The 13,861-nt window shown below is 54.5% G+C and overlaps 4 protein-coding genes across 4 annotated transcripts; 3 read left to right on the forward strand and 1 right to left on the reverse strand.

The window, feature by feature from the left end:
* Nucleotides 1–2,337: 2,337 nt before the first annotated feature.
* DACRYDRAFT_53873 (YTH-domain-containing protein) lies at nucleotides 2,338–2,868 on the forward strand (the record flags this gene model as incomplete). The annotated part of the gene is made up of 2 exons (XM_040775209.1): nucleotides 2,338–2,657; nucleotides 2,709–2,868. Coding segments are annotated over 2 exons (480 nt in total), but the record flags the coding sequence as incomplete, so codon positions are not given.
* A 1,370-nt stretch (nucleotides 2,869–4,238) lies between these two features.
* DACRYDRAFT_23111 (6-7-dimethyl-8-ribityllumazine synthase) lies at nucleotides 4,239–5,031 on the reverse strand. The gene is made up of 2 exons (XM_040773104.1): nucleotides 4,783–5,031; nucleotides 4,239–4,735 (listed from the first exon to the last, which is right to left on the reverse strand). The coding sequence occupies exons 1-2, from the start codon at nucleotides 4,998–5,000 to the stop codon at nucleotides 4,339–4,341; spliced, it is 615 nt and encodes a 204-aa protein (XP_040627680.1). The 5' UTR covers nucleotides 5,001–5,031; the 3' UTR covers nucleotides 4,239–4,338.
* Nucleotides 5,032–5,377: 346 nt separating this feature from the next.
* On the forward strand, nucleotides 5,378–10,562 carry DACRYDRAFT_23112 (aminophospholipid-transporting P-type ATPase). The gene is made up of 16 exons (XM_040773105.1): nucleotides 5,378–6,314; nucleotides 6,361–6,537; nucleotides 6,586–6,672; nucleotides 6,718–6,766; nucleotides 6,829–6,865; nucleotides 6,912–7,032; nucleotides 7,089–7,284; nucleotides 7,332–8,462; nucleotides 8,515–8,564; nucleotides 8,616–8,706; nucleotides 8,754–8,850; nucleotides 8,899–9,188; nucleotides 9,237–9,721; nucleotides 9,771–9,965; nucleotides 10,013–10,187; nucleotides 10,235–10,562. The coding sequence occupies exons 1-16, from the start codon at nucleotides 5,943–5,945 to the stop codon at nucleotides 10,294–10,296; spliced, it is 3,615 nt and encodes a 1,204-aa protein (XP_040627681.1). The 5' UTR covers nucleotides 5,378–5,942; the 3' UTR covers nucleotides 10,297–10,562.
* Nucleotides 10,563–10,612: 50 nt separating this feature from the next.
* On the forward strand, nucleotides 10,613–13,622 carry DACRYDRAFT_95493 (alpha/beta-hydrolase; the record flags this gene model as incomplete). The annotated part of the gene is made up of 6 exons (XM_040777300.1): nucleotides 10,613–11,794; nucleotides 11,846–12,305; nucleotides 12,393–12,479; nucleotides 12,525–12,553; nucleotides 12,602–12,837; nucleotides 13,598–13,622. Exons 1-6 carry the CDS (start codon nucleotides 11,099–11,101, stop codon nucleotides 13,620–13,622), a joined length of 1,533 nt encoding a protein of 510 aa, XP_040627682.1. The 5' UTR covers nucleotides 10,613–11,098.
* Between the last annotated feature and the right edge of the window lie 239 nt (nucleotides 13,623–13,861).

The raw sequence follows: 13,861 nt of genomic DNA on the forward strand, positions 1-13,861 counted from the left end.
ACAACCCTCTCTCTTCAATTTCTTTTTCATCTCCTTCTCTCTCTTACTTTTGATTACTTCGAGTGGAAAAGTTCATTATCAATTGCTTGATTAACTTGTTGATTTGTCGGATATTCACACGGATAACATCTTTGTCTACTCGATTGAAAAGGAAGATTAGCAATGTCGTCCATTCCAGTGCCTCTAATTCCCACGCCTCCGCCTCACTCAACGCACGCAATGCATCAAGCCTCCTCAACTCTCCCTCTCTCCCCCTCATCTGCAGCAGCATCCGTTCGTCGTGTGCATACAATCTCATCCTCTACATCCCGAGCTCGTTCACGCATCGCCGAGGAGCGCGATGATTGGGAGAACGGCGAGGGAGTGGAGGAAGAGTATGCTTACGAAGGACTTGGCGGTGTCGGCGAAGAGGTGTGGCAGGAGAACTTGGGATGGGAGGGCGATGGACTCCAGAGGCACAACTCCATGCCTAGTCGCTACAATAGAGGCAAGTCATCTTTCCTGTCAATTGCCATCATCTCTCCGTGCTCTCCGGAATTGAGGATACATGCTGATGCGATCGTTTGACAGCCTTTGCATCGAGGTACAACCAGCCGTCTCCCCCGCCAGGAGGACAGCTCAGGATGAAGAACTCGTTGCAGCAGATCCAAGCTGAAGCGGAGGAGCAGGGGGAGGAGGACTGGGAGCGGGAGATGCGAGGCTTACGCTCAGGAGGCGAAGATGTACTGCTGTCCCTTTTCGCATCTATGTGGCCTATCTTATCTGACTGACCTGGTGTAATCCTAGGCCTCTACTGATCCGGCGCTTTCACCGACGGACGCTCTCCCTACGCCTATCAGTGGCCCGCAGCACACCCACTCGCGGTCCCACTCCCAGTCCTCGACTTCGTCCCCTCTCTCCCCTTTCCTTCCCTCCCTCTACCCCGGCCCGGGTCTGCCAAAGCAAATGCACGACGACCTCACCTCGGACATGCGGCGCGCACACTCGCTCACTTACGGCCAGCGACGGGTTTCTGAGCGCCTGGCGCGCTCTCCGGCGTTGCGGAACCCTGGGTCCACCACAAGCAGTCGCGGACACGGACAGACTGCGAGCATAGGAAGCAACTCTTCTGGTGGAGCGGTCGAGGGCAGTGGAGAACAACTCTCCCCACCCACATCCCCCGTCCGTGCTTCTCCTTGGGCCACCCCTCCTCCCACCGCCAGTGTTCAACAGCAACAGTCCGCAGTAGATATGACTACTGGACCGGTGCTAGACCCCGCCTGGGAAGCACGGCTTGAACAGGTGCAGCGTACCATCGCCCAGTTCGCTCTAGACGGGGCAGCACACATGATGCCGAACCCTGCGACGGCTGCGAGCTCGGGAACGTCCACCCCGGCCTTCTCCGCACCTCGATTTGCGCAAGCGGCTGGCGCTGCAGGTGCACATCTTGTCAGTACGCCTGCTTCTCCGCCTGCCCCTCCGCTGGGACAGCCTTGGTCTCCTCAGCCTCAAGCCCGTCCTCCGCTCAATCTCGTCACCACCCCCTCCTCGCCGCCTCCCAAGGGCCCTACCTCCTCGCAGGCCGCTTTCCCACCCCTTGGGCACGGGCAGCACACCAACCCATACCTGCCAGCGCAGTACGCACATACACCGCTCTCTTTGCCTCCGCAAGGTGTGCCCAACGTTGGTCTCGGCATGGGTGCGGGCATGGGCGGTATGAGTGGCATGGGCAATATGGGCATGGGCATGGGCATGGGCATAGGCATGGGCGGTATGAGCCCTGGTGTAGGTGGGATGGGGTTAGGTATGCCCGGAATGCTGGGAGGGATGCCTGCTCCTCCGCCCCTTCCCGCTGGTTACTCGGGCAAGCATGTCCAGCGTCCCAGTACGAGCAGTACCGAGAGCGCCACCGGTACTGGGGCCAGCCCCGCCCCTAGTCCCTCTCTCATCCCCGGTATAGCTGGCAACGGGAACGGAGGGTTAGCACCACCGGAGCAAGACCAAAGTATCAACAATCGCACCCCTACCCAGGGAGATTTTGACCGGCTCAGCGCACCTGGCGCAAACCTCCGCCGAACGCAGGCGATCCGTGTTTTCCCTGCTGGCTCGCATGCGCACCATCATCAGCAGCAACAGCAGCAGCAGATACAAGAACAGCAGGGTGCGTTCTTGGGCATGAGCTTGGGCGAAGCGCTCGCTGCTGCTTCGGCTGGAAGTGTAGGGGAGGGCTTGACGAGCCCTATCGACGTGCCTGCGCTAATCGCGGCTAAGGGGTATAACCCGCCCACGTTTGATACGCAAGCGCCTTTCGTACGTCTTCAATTTTATGAGTGATACTCGCGCTGACGTGTGTGACAGGCGAGGTACTTCGTGATCAAGTCCTACACGGAGGACGACGTGCACAAGTCATTGAAGTATGAGATATGGTCCTCCACCGAGCCTGGGAACAAGCGTCTCGACCGGGCATTTAAGGAGTCTGCCGGGCGAGGGCCGATATACCTCTTCTTCTCCGTCAACGCTTCAGGCCACTTCTGCGGTGTCGCGGAGATGCTTACCCCACTGGACTATACCAGGAGCTCGACGGTGTGGGCACAGGATAAGTGGAAGGGTGTGTTCAAGGTCAGGTGGATCTTTGTAAGGGACGTGCCGAACTCGGTCTTGAGGCATATCAAGTTGAAGTGAGTGCTCCCTTTGTTGCAAGCGCATGGCGTGCGCTGATGAAGGTATAGCAATACCCAGGAGAAGAAGCCGGTAACCAATTCGAGGGATACCCAGGAGCTTCTTCAAGATGCAGGACAGGAGATGCTTCGTATCTTCCTCACGCATCCAGCGAGGACGAGCTTGCTGCAGGATTTCATTTACTATGAGGTAGGCGAGTCCTCTATTTGAAGAAGGCTGTGTTGCTGACTTTCTTGCAGCAACAAGCTCAGCTTAGGGCTGTTCAAGGGACTCCACAAATGCAGGGCGGTGCTATTCCTCAGCAGCAACCCGCTCAGCAGATGCAAACCCAAACATTCCAGACTCCGGTACTTCCCTATGCCCAGCCAGGACAGCGCTCCACTCCTCCACCTCAAATGTCCATTCAGCAACCCTTCCCGTCCTTCGCCCCACACGGTATGGGTCTTCCCCAACCGCCATTTGCAATGCCGGCGCATACCCAGCTGGCGCGCACGCCGTCGCCACAGTATGAGCAGACCTTGCAAGGGATCTTGAGGCGGAGTCAGGGACAGAGCCAGAGCCCGAATCCTCAGCAAATGGGGGGGGTCGGAACGGCCGGCGTGCAGCTGCCTGGCGGTGCGACGGGAACACCGTTCATACCCAGCGCTGTGGGTATGAGGGGCTTCTGAATGTTGTCCTCAGTGCTACCGAACAACGAACGACCTTCACAGATAATCATCGCAAGAAACCGATTTAGACGACAACGAAAGTCGAAATGATAAGAACCGCTCCGTGCATATGCCCTCTCTTTTCCTTTTCAGTTTTCACAAATCACCCGTATTTCCTTCGCAAGGACAGTGCGCGAACTCATACCTGTACCCTGCACACACCCCAACCCAAATTCACGTTCTCTCCCTCCCATTTCTGTTTTCTCCTGCTTTCTCCCCTATGCTCACTAACGAATGGAATGCGAGAAGAACTGAATCGCAGTTGAACTTGCCTAAACGCATGGACTGCCCTGCCGGATTTTGGACAATGGCTTGTGCGACGACGACATGACATGACATTTATCATAGTTCTTGTAGTTGTGCATTCTTCCTTTGTGCAGAGCCTGTTCTCTAGTCCAGAGTTGTATCATATGTAGGGCAATGGGCGAGGAAGAAATGGAATTGTTCACATGTGGATTTGTACAGGTATGTGGTGAAACAGATCGTTATCATGTTGTCCATAGGCAAGATGTGACTATCTGAGGTTATCATCCTTAACAGACAAGTAATGCACAAATGAAGCCACCTCAGTTCCCTCCATTCGTACCTTCGTCTAACTCCATTCGTATGGAAGCGAACATCCATAGTTGTACCCAGCAGGACGGCATGGAACGCAGGATGCAGGACGCAGAACACGCAGGTAATATCCACAACAACACCCAGTTTGCTGCTGTATTCGTCGGCTAGGTACCCACTGCCGTCGGGATATGCCGTCTTCGCTATTTGCCGGCGTTCCCGTTTTGTGCTGTTGCCTGAAATGGATGCGCCGAGGAAGATCCCCACGATATAATGCTGTCTGACCCAGCTACACTCGGCATATACATGGCAGATATGTAGATGCGCGGTCTAGTATTCATTCATTCTTCTTTCCTGTCTAGAATACACTTGCTTCCCGTAGCAGGGGCATATCTCTTTTCGTCCTCGCTCAGTCCGGTCAATGGAACTTCCCTTGTCCCCAAAGTCTGTTCTTCGCTCCCATCTCCACCGCCGCCAGCCCCCAATCCCCACCATGATTATGTTTCTGCCCCTCTCCCAAGCCAGCTCTAGCCAGCGCCTGCTCGTCGTTCAAGCACGTAAGCACGCCAAAGATGACCGGCACGCCTGTGTCCATCTGCAGCTTCATAAGCGCCTGGGAGGTCGCATCGCAGATGTACTCGAAGTGCATCGTCGACCCTTTGATCAGTACACCGATGGCAATTATCGCGTCTAGGGTGGAGGTGGAAGCGCCGGTTTGGGCGACGGGTGCAGGGCCGGCGAGCGAGAGAAGGGCGGTGGAGTCCATTAGGTCCGGGGCAGCGCTGCTAGCCTGCAACTGAGAGGCAGCGATCATCCTTTGCCCTTATAAGCTACCTCCCACACACATTAGATTGACACGCACCTAGAGCAAGCGAAAGGCAGCTCATAGCTCCCCGGTACTTCTTGCACCACGACGTTCTCCTGCTTCACCCCCCTCTCCCTCAGCTTGCCCAGTGCACCAGCAACGAGCGCATCGACGACCTGCTTATTCCACCGTGTATGTACGATGCCTATCCTGAGGCCTTCGCCGGAGAAGGTATCGGTAGAGGAAGTAAGGCCTTTGAGTGTGTTGTCAGCCATATCGTGCCCGTAAGTGGAGAACCCGTGTGGGACGTGGCAAGGGGCGCTAAGTGGCTGTGCCGAGTGAGTAACCCAAACGGTTATTAATAGGTTCCCTAACCACGTGGCGCTGAGTCGCGTTAGACGGGGAGTCGGGCTGAGGATGAAATGTTCTCCACCAATCCTTTTGCACCTCCAACGCATGCGGGTGTGGTTTGAATGTCAGATTAGGAGTCCGATTGGTGGTGTTGTGTTTGGGGCATTCGGCAGTTCGATATCGCTGCACCGAAAGAAGTGATGTAAAAGAAGAAATGTATTTACGACAGTGGAGAGGATATTGCTGGAAATCAGTTCTTGCGTTCTCTCACGCCTACGAGTGCTGTCAACGTGGTCAACTTCTGTCATTAAATTTAAATACCAGAAGGAGATTTCATAGGTCTCAACCGTAGCTCCACGCACTCTGCAGCAGAACGATAAGCACTAGCTTTGGAGGCATGTCGGAACAGGGCGGAAGTGTCCGAAGTCTTCATTCACCCTGACAGAGACATAAACAGAGAAAATACCGATGACCGCGCACCTGCCCGTGTCGATCGCTTGAGAGGTGTATAATCGCCCGCAAGCTGTCCTCATTTTTCGTTGACATTTACTAAATATTCGCACGCTTAACAGTGTCACCAAGGCTCGTGTGCTCTGATGAGTGAATTTTCAACGGGTCTAGATGGATGTAAGGGAAGCAGGGCGCTGAGGGAGGCAAGTGGGTGGTGATCACTCTCTTTCCCTTTGGGTTCGACCCTCCATCCTTCTCATCAGCAAAGTGTTCTACATTGTCTGTGATACATTCCTCGATCGAGCCGGCTAGTCGATCGACAGAACCCGGATCGAGAACCTTGCTTAGGGGCGCAGTATATAACCCTTCCCCCTCTTATCTCTCTCCCCTTCATTCCATCCCCCCAAACGCCAGCAATGTCAGGCGACGAGAACGAGCCTGCGCCAGTCGTACCCCCCTCTGAGGGAGACGGACAACCGCACGCTGTCTCCCCCGTAGACGACGCGGAGGAGAAGGCATCTTCTGCCTCTGTCTCCCCTCCTGCCCCACTCGACCAGGACGCGCACCACATCGCCTTCTCCCGCCCGGAGGAGGACGAGAAGCACCAGCATGCTGCTGTTCCCGTCGTTCGCCCTCCAGGGGTAGGAATGCGCCGGCAATTGACACAGGAGCAGAAGGAGCTCAGTGCTGCTGGATACGCGCATTTGCAGGAGGAGAGAGCGGCCAAGGCCAAGGAGAAGGGCAAGGGGAAGAAGGAACTTGACCTCGAGGAGAAACAGGTCGATATCGTACGTGCCCTTCTTTTGTATGAGCCGTTGCTGAGGCTTGTGATAGCACGAACACCAGTACACGCCCGCCCGGGTGATGGACGAGTTCCATACCACGTTCGCCCTGCCCCCCTTGGCAGCAGGTACAAGTATCGGTCTCTCCGAACAAGAGGCCGCCGCCAGGCTCAAGCGTGACGGGCCCAACGTGCTCACCCCTCCCAAGAAGAAGAGCGCTTTACGACGCGTGAGTATCTGACTGTTGTACTGTGCTGTGCCGGGCTGATTCCCTCAGTTCTTTGACTGCTTGAGCAGCTTGTTTAACGTGTTGCTGATCATTGCAGGTGTGCTGGAGTACATCCTCCTGGGTATCGATTTTGCGGTGCGTGTATGCGTTCCGGGTAGCAGCGCTCTCACACCTCGATAGGACAACCAAGCAAACGAATATCTTGGAGCGATTCTGATTGGAGTAGCTTGTATGCCCCCCCTCCTCGCTCCTCCCTTGCTCTTGACTACTGACTGATCTCCGCGTTCGCAGTCCTCAACGCTGGGATCGAGTTCTACCAGCTTCAGAAGTAGTCCGGCCCTCTGCTTTGCGCCTTTCGGCTGATTCGATGATAGGTCGGAGGCTATACTCGCTTCGTTTCTTGCTATGATCCCTCCTACCTGCCGGGTGGTGCGCGAAGGCAAGCTCTCCAGCGTTCCTGCGGCCAGTTTGGTCAAGGGTGACGTGGTGCTTATTGTACGCCCTCCCATTTTTCCTTATTTGGGGAATGGGTAAAGGCTGAACTTGAACAGCGCATGGGCGACAAGACCCCCGCAGATCTGTATATCTTTGCGGCTACGGATCTGAAGGTTGACAATAGCTCGCTTACCGGAGAATCTGAGCCTCAGGAAAGGCGATGCTTGCCTGAGGGCAGTACAGCCCGGACTGTAGAGGCTGAGAACCTCGCCTTCAACTCGACGCTTATCGTCAGCGGTGAAGGCTACGGCGGTACGTCCAGCACTGTTTTTCGAGTGTTGTTGTTGATGTTCTGCTAGTCGTCCTCCGTACCGGAGACAACACGTTCATCGGGCAGATCGCCTCCCTTACCGGGTCCGAATCAGGCAACCGTTCCCCGCTCGCGATCGAGATTGACCACTTCGTACTCATCATCTCCTGCATCGCTATCATCACCGCGGTCATCTTCTTCGCCATCGGTATCGGCAGCGTGTACAAGGGCAAGGCCGCCCAGACCGTTACGTTCGCCGTGTCGGTGCTTGTTGCCTGGGTGCCTGAGGGTCTTCCCGCTACCGTCACTCTCCTTCTCTCTATCGCCGCTAAACGCATGGCTAACCAGAACGTGCTCGTTAAGGACCTCCAGGGCGTTGAGACCCTCGGCGCGCTCACCCTACTCGCGACGGATAAGACCGGGACTCTGACGCGCAACCAGATGACAGTTACGAACATATGGATCGGCCTAAAGATGTACAGCGCCTTCCAGTCAAACAACGATGCCGCCGACACCCTCCCATTCGATATCAAGGCCTCTGGTATGAGGGACATTATCAACATCGCCGTGCTCAACTCGAAGATCAAGTTTGACCGTACGGACGTGCCCTTTGACCAGCGCGAGATCCTCGGCGATGCTACTGAGACCGGACTCACGCGGTTCGCGGGAAGGAACGAGCCGAGCTACGACAAGATGCGCGAAGTGCACGAGAAGGTATTCGAGATCCCCTTCAACTCGGAGAACAAGTGGGCCCTCGTCATCGTCAACATGAACCATGTAAACGGCCAGCTGAGGGTGATGATGAAAGGCGCCCCGGAGCGCGTGCTCATGAAATGTGACACGTACCTCTCTGCTGACGGAAAGTCACTTCCGCTCACGGACGATATCAAGAAACAATATGACGACGCATACAACTATATGGCCTCCCGTGGGCACCGGGTTATCGCTTGCGCACAGATCCTGCTTCCGGGGGACAAGTACCCTGCCACTTACCACTTTTCGAAGCAGGAAAACAACTGCCCCGTGGAGGGATACTGTTTTGTCGGATTGGTATCGCTCGAAGACCCACCTAAGCACGGCGTGCGCGAGGCGATCGGTACGCTTCGGAGTGCGGGGATAAAGGTGATGATGGTTACTGGTGATCATCCTAAGACGGCCGAAGCGATCGCACGCAAGATCAGTAAGTCGGCACGGCGTTGATATTGATGTATGGACGCTGATTGTTTGGCTAGATCTCATTATTGGTGACACGAAGGAATCCCTTGCACGCAAGACTCACAGGGTGAGCTGTCCTTTGTGTAGATGAACCCCATTGTGTTAAACAACACACTAGCCCGTCGATCAGATTTACGCAGATGAGGTCGAGGCTGTTGTCGTTCATGGTGACCGGATCGACTCCCTCCAGCCCCATGAGTGGGACGAGAGTACGTTGACAACGCCCTCATTTCCGTTTGTTCCTGATGAATCACAGTCCTCAACACGAGGGAAATCGTGTTTGCTCGTACCTCGCCTAAGCACAAGCTGGAGATCGTTAAACACGCTCAGGCTCTGGGTCATATTGTTGGAGTGTACGTACCCAGTTTGTGCGAGGCTCGAACCTGACATTGGATGAATAGTACCGGCGATGGTGTCAACGATTCTCCTGCCCTCAAGAAGGCCGACCTTGGTATCGCGATGAACATCAGCGGTTCTGACGTCTCTAAAGAAGCAGCCAACATGATCCTGCTCGACGATAACTTTGCCTCCACAGTCAAGGGTGTGACCGAGGGTCGCTTGATCTTCGCCAACTTGAAGCGTTCTATTCAATACACCGTCTCCCACTCTGTGCCCGAAGTCATCCCCCAGCTGCTTTATGTCGTCGTGCCGATTCCGCTCCCACTGTCTGCTATCCTGATTCTTGTCATCGGTATACTCTGACTTCTTTCGAGTCGAAGCTGGCTGACGTGATTTGTAGATCTTGGGTTTGAGCTCTTCGCTGCCTTGTCTTTCGCCTGGGATCCTCCCGAGTCTGAGCAAATGATGCGTCTGCAGCCTCGTAAGCCAGTCACTTCGGGTTCCATTGTCAGGCGCAAGCAGCGGGCTCTCCGCCGCACCAAGACCATGCACTATGATGAAGAGACTGGAGATCCTATCCCACCCAGCTGGGGTCGGAAGATGCTCATGCATCTCCAGTCCCCATTCACAAAGAGCTTCTGGCTTGACCGATTAGAGAAATCAGACGATGAAATCCTCGTGGACGGCAAGCTTCTGTCATATGCCTATTTGGAAATTGGTGTCATTGAAATGCTCGGTGCTTTGGTTGCGTACTTTGTAGTGTTCTACAAAGCTGGGTTCTCTCCCTACGATCTTCGTCGAGCTCAGGATGCTGGAAGTGGCTCCAACCCTATTGTTTATTTCACGGCCGGCAGTCCTGACTTTGTCAATGCCCGTGGACAGACGGTAAGTTCTCCCTTTACATCTGACAGCTGTAACTAATGATTGCATTCAGCTCAACGGCGCCCAGCAATACGATGCTCTGGCGCAGGCCCAATCTATCACTTACTTGTCGATCTACATCGCCCAATGCTTCAATATGTTCGCAGTCAAGGCCAAGTTCAAGTTCCCCTTCGGCAGACAGATCATCAGCAACTATTGGAACTTTGCAGGCATCTTCTGCGGCGCTTGCTTGGCTATGTTCATCATTGTAAGGTCGCACAAGATGATCACTGTCGATCGCTAACGTTCCCATAGTACACACCGCCCTTGCACGTCGTGTTCGGTGGCAGTTACCACTTGTCGCCTCTCTATTGGCTCATCCCTGCCGCATTCGGTGTGCTCGTCATTGCTTGGTCTTCCATCCGCGTTATGCTCCTGCGTCACGCTATCGAGGATGCTACCGTAAAGCCTATTAAGGGCCTGTTAATGTGTACGTCTGGGCTCTACCTTATTCTACTCTTGTTGACCCGCTGTTAGTCCCGACGATGAGAACGATGAGTATTAGAGCTAGACAGAGCAGCTCCGAGAAGAGAGAATAACATAGGCTGTCGCGCTTGCGCCGCATTTTTCGCAACGGTGTAGGCTAACAGCGACAACCCCTCGGACACCACATACACTATCCCAACATTCGTTACATAACCCCCTCTCCAAGCCCCAACCGTACACGACCCTTGATCTCAAATATGTCGTTCAAAAGTCTTTCGAACCGACTTCGGGCTCAAAGCACAATTTTCATTTCCTATCTAGTTTCACAAAGGAACTTCAGAATATAAGCACAAAAAGAAAACTTGTCGGTTCTGGAAATATACACGTTTACCTTAGAAGAGCGGCGGGAAGTCTACATCACTCGTAAAGTTGCATCTGTCAGATGTGGAGGTGCTTTGCACCGTAAAACACGCCATGGGAAGGTCGAACATCCGGCCGTGGCTATCAAGCATTAATGCAGTGCCAAGAAGCCAAATTGGACCGAAACCCCTCCTCATTGAGAAGAGCTTTGGTTCTCTTCCTTGGTTCCCTTCCGAGTTATTACGTACTCCCCTGCGGTCAATGCGTGAGATTCTTCCTTCCGGTGGTATGTGTGCTCCGGTATACGGCCGCCCCTGCTTCGCAAAATCATGATAATATCCTCCTGTCGGGCTTCTAGTCTCGAGAACGTCTTGAAAAGGGTTGATCTGAGCGATGCCCCGCAGTCATTGCGATACTCGGTGCCGTCTGCTTGTTCGTGACTTCGGACATTCCGGCAGATCGTACCACCGCCGCAAGAGAACGAGAGCGTCGTTATAAGCCAAGCATTGAATTGTCAAGGCGTAACTCGTCGTCTCTCGTTGCCCTCACCAGTCCATGATGCTCAACTTCTTGCTTGCTTGTCTTCAAGCTAGCGCCAGCGCCGGGGCAGCAGTTGGCGGTCCCCAAGTCGCCCTCGAGTACGGCACCTTCCTTGGCTGGACGAACACTTCTAACGGTGTCGAGCTTTTCCTCGGTCTTCCGTACGCCGCCCCTCCAGTCGGGGACAAGCGGCTACGTCACCCCGCCCCTGTGAACAGCTTCCAAGGGGTGCAGGACGCCACGCGGCAGAAAGCCGACTGTATGCAGGCCCCATCTGCGCTGAACCCGATCCCCGCTAGTCTTCTCGAGGATTTTGCCAATATCAGCGCCACAACGTCTTCCCGGCCCGGTGTGGTTCAGACGGCGAACACGTCAGAGGGCTGTCTGTACGTCAACCTCTTCCGTCCGGAGGGGACGAGGGAGGGCGCCAAGCTGCCAGTACTGTTCTGGATCTATGGCGGGGGAGGGATAAACGGTAGAATATCGGCCTACGTCCTCCCGGGGCAGAACATTGTCCAAACCTCGGTGGAGAACGGCCAGCCGATCATATTCGTCGCGGTCAATTATCGCATGAGCATATGGGGGTTCTTGCCCGGCCAGGAAGTGATAGACGCAGGAGTGTCGAACCTCGGTATACTCGATCAACGCGCCGCGTTGGACTGGGTGCAGAAGTACGTTGCTGCATTCGGCGGTGACCCCGAGAACGTCACGGTGCGTCTTGGGGGCTGCAGTGGTGTTTGCTTGACATGCTGAGAAGCACAGGTATCGGGAGGGTCGGCAGGAGCGATATGCACGTTCTTCCAGCTGCTGATGTATGGCGGCCAGAATGCACCGTTTAAGCGTGCGATCCTCAAATCGGGCTCGCTCGTGCCTATGGCTCCCTCACCCGCGGCGTACCCGCAAGCCCGGTTCGACAAGTTCGTTGCGCTCGTCGGGTGCGCTGAGGCTGTGGACAAGATCTCCTGTCTCCGGGGGGTGCCGAACGAGCTCCTGGCGGAGAGTGTGGGGAACACGACGTTTTGGTGGACGATCAAGGATCTCGTATTATATGCGCCTCAAGTCGACGGGTGGACACTGCCGGATACGCCACAGAACTTGCTCAGGCAGGGAAGGTTCGCAAAGGTGCCGATTATTGTTGGGGACGTGATGGATGAAGGAGCGGGATTCGAGGCCTTCTGGTGTAACGTTACTGATGAAGAGGGGTTCGAGGGATGGATGGAGAGTACGTACTTCCTGCTTCCTTTGTGATGCATTACCCTGATGGGGATAGGTATGGCGGAAGGACTGACGGCGGAGAGTGAGTGAATAGACCTGTATGTGAAGGGAAGGCTGAAGAGAAATAGCGCTGCCTACCCACAAGATCCGGCCCAGGGAAGTCCATTCGGCACAGGCAATCGTAAGCAGTTCACATGCGATTGAACTTGAGTTAACAGGTGCATAGTGTACCAGCTCACACCCCAAACCAAGCGGGTAAGATGACAAAGTGCAGGATAACAACAGTCACTAACACGCGGCCAGATGAACGCAATCTTCGGTGACTACCTCTTCGTCGCTGCCCGCAGGTTCGTCCTCTCCCAGTACACTGCACAAGGGCTACCAGCGTGGTCCTACCTCTACGGACATAGCCGCACAGCGTGGTACGGCGCCTCCCACGGATCGGACATCGCCTCCCTCTTCGGGCTTCTCAAGGACCAAGTGAGCAGAGGGATGATGACCGCATATATCTCTTTCGTCACTACTGGGAACCCGAATGCGTCCCCTGTTGGAGGGGCTTACTGGCCGATGTGGGCGGAGGGGAGGGGACAGATGATATGGGGCGTGAATGGGAGCGATGTGAGTGTTGTAGGGTTGGACAATTATCGAGAGGTTGGGATGGATATCTATGGGGAAGTGATCGATCAGTTCATGTATTAGAGTAGTATGGATATGTGCGAGTCATTGGCACACTCTTCGCCGACACCGCCAAGTCCTTCGTAAGCATACTCTTCCTCCACTCCCTCGCCGTTCTCCCAATCATCGCGCTCCTCGGCGATGCGTGAACGAGCTCGGGATGTAGAGGATGAGATTGTATGCACACGACGAACGGATGCTGCTGCAGATGAGGGGGAGAGAGGGAGAGTTGAGGAGGCTTGATGCATTGCGTGCGTTGAGTGAGGCGGAGGCGTGGGAATTAGAGGCACTGGAATGGACGACATTGCTAATCTTCCTTTTCAATCGAGTAGACAAAGATGTTATCCGTGTGAATATCCGACAAATCAACAAGTTAATCAAGCAATTGATAATGAACTTTTCCACTCGAAGTAATCAAAAGTAAGAGAGAGAAGGAGATGAAAAAGAAATTGAAGAGAGAGGGTTGTCATGCGTTGGTCGTGGGATCCCTTGCCCATTCAATCTCGTGCCCACCCAACAGGGAAATGCGGTGCTAGCTGTGCTCCTTCCTCATCCCTTTTCGTCATCTTTTCCTGCCACGTCCGACAACAAATCTAATAATTTCTCTCTTCTTCATCATACTAGATGTTGTAGCACTAAGTCCGCGTAGCTAAACAATATCTCGCGGTGTGAACACATCACGATTCTACATTTTTTTTTTTGGCTCAGAATTAAACTCTTGGCAGGCAAGTCAGCTCATGAAGAAGCGGTGCTCCTGACAGCCTCCCACTGGTCCGGAGGTGAAAGACCCTTTGATCCATCAAGCTTGGTATTGCCAGAGCAGGAAGTGGTAGCACTGAAGAATACTAATGTGCATCACATCAATTTACAAGGTTGTATAATTCAAAC

Source organism: Dacryopinax primogenitus (assembly GCF_000292625.1).
Source record: "Dacryopinax primogenitus strain DJM-731 SS1 chromosome Unknown DACRYscaffold_12, whole genome shotgun sequence".
NCBI lineage: Eukaryota > Fungi > Basidiomycota > Dacrymycetes > Dacrymycetales > Dacrymycetaceae > Dacryopinax > Dacryopinax primogenitus.

Bases quoted from the DNA above. Each gene is read 5' to 3' on its own strand.
- DACRYDRAFT_23111 (XM_040773104.1), bottom strand. From the start codon at position 5,000: ATGGCTGACAACACACTCAAAGGCCTTACTTCCTCTACCGATACCTTC. The intron at 4,736-4,782 runs GTGCGTGTCAAT...ATAAGGGCAAAG, and splicing joins CTGCCTTTCGCTTGCTCTAG to GATGATCGCTGCCTCTCAGT.
- DACRYDRAFT_23112 (XM_040773105.1), top strand. From the start codon at position 5,943: ATGTCAGGCGACGAGAACGAGCCTGCGCCAGTCGTACCCCCCTCTGAG. The intron at 6,866-6,911 runs GTAGTCCGGCCC...ATTCGATGATAG, and splicing joins GAGTTCTACCAGCTTCAGAA to GTCGGAGGCTATACTCGCTT. The intron at 10,188-10,234 runs GTACGTCTGGGC...ACCCGCTGTTAG, and splicing joins TATTAAGGGCCTGTTAATGT to TCCCGACGATGAGAACGATG.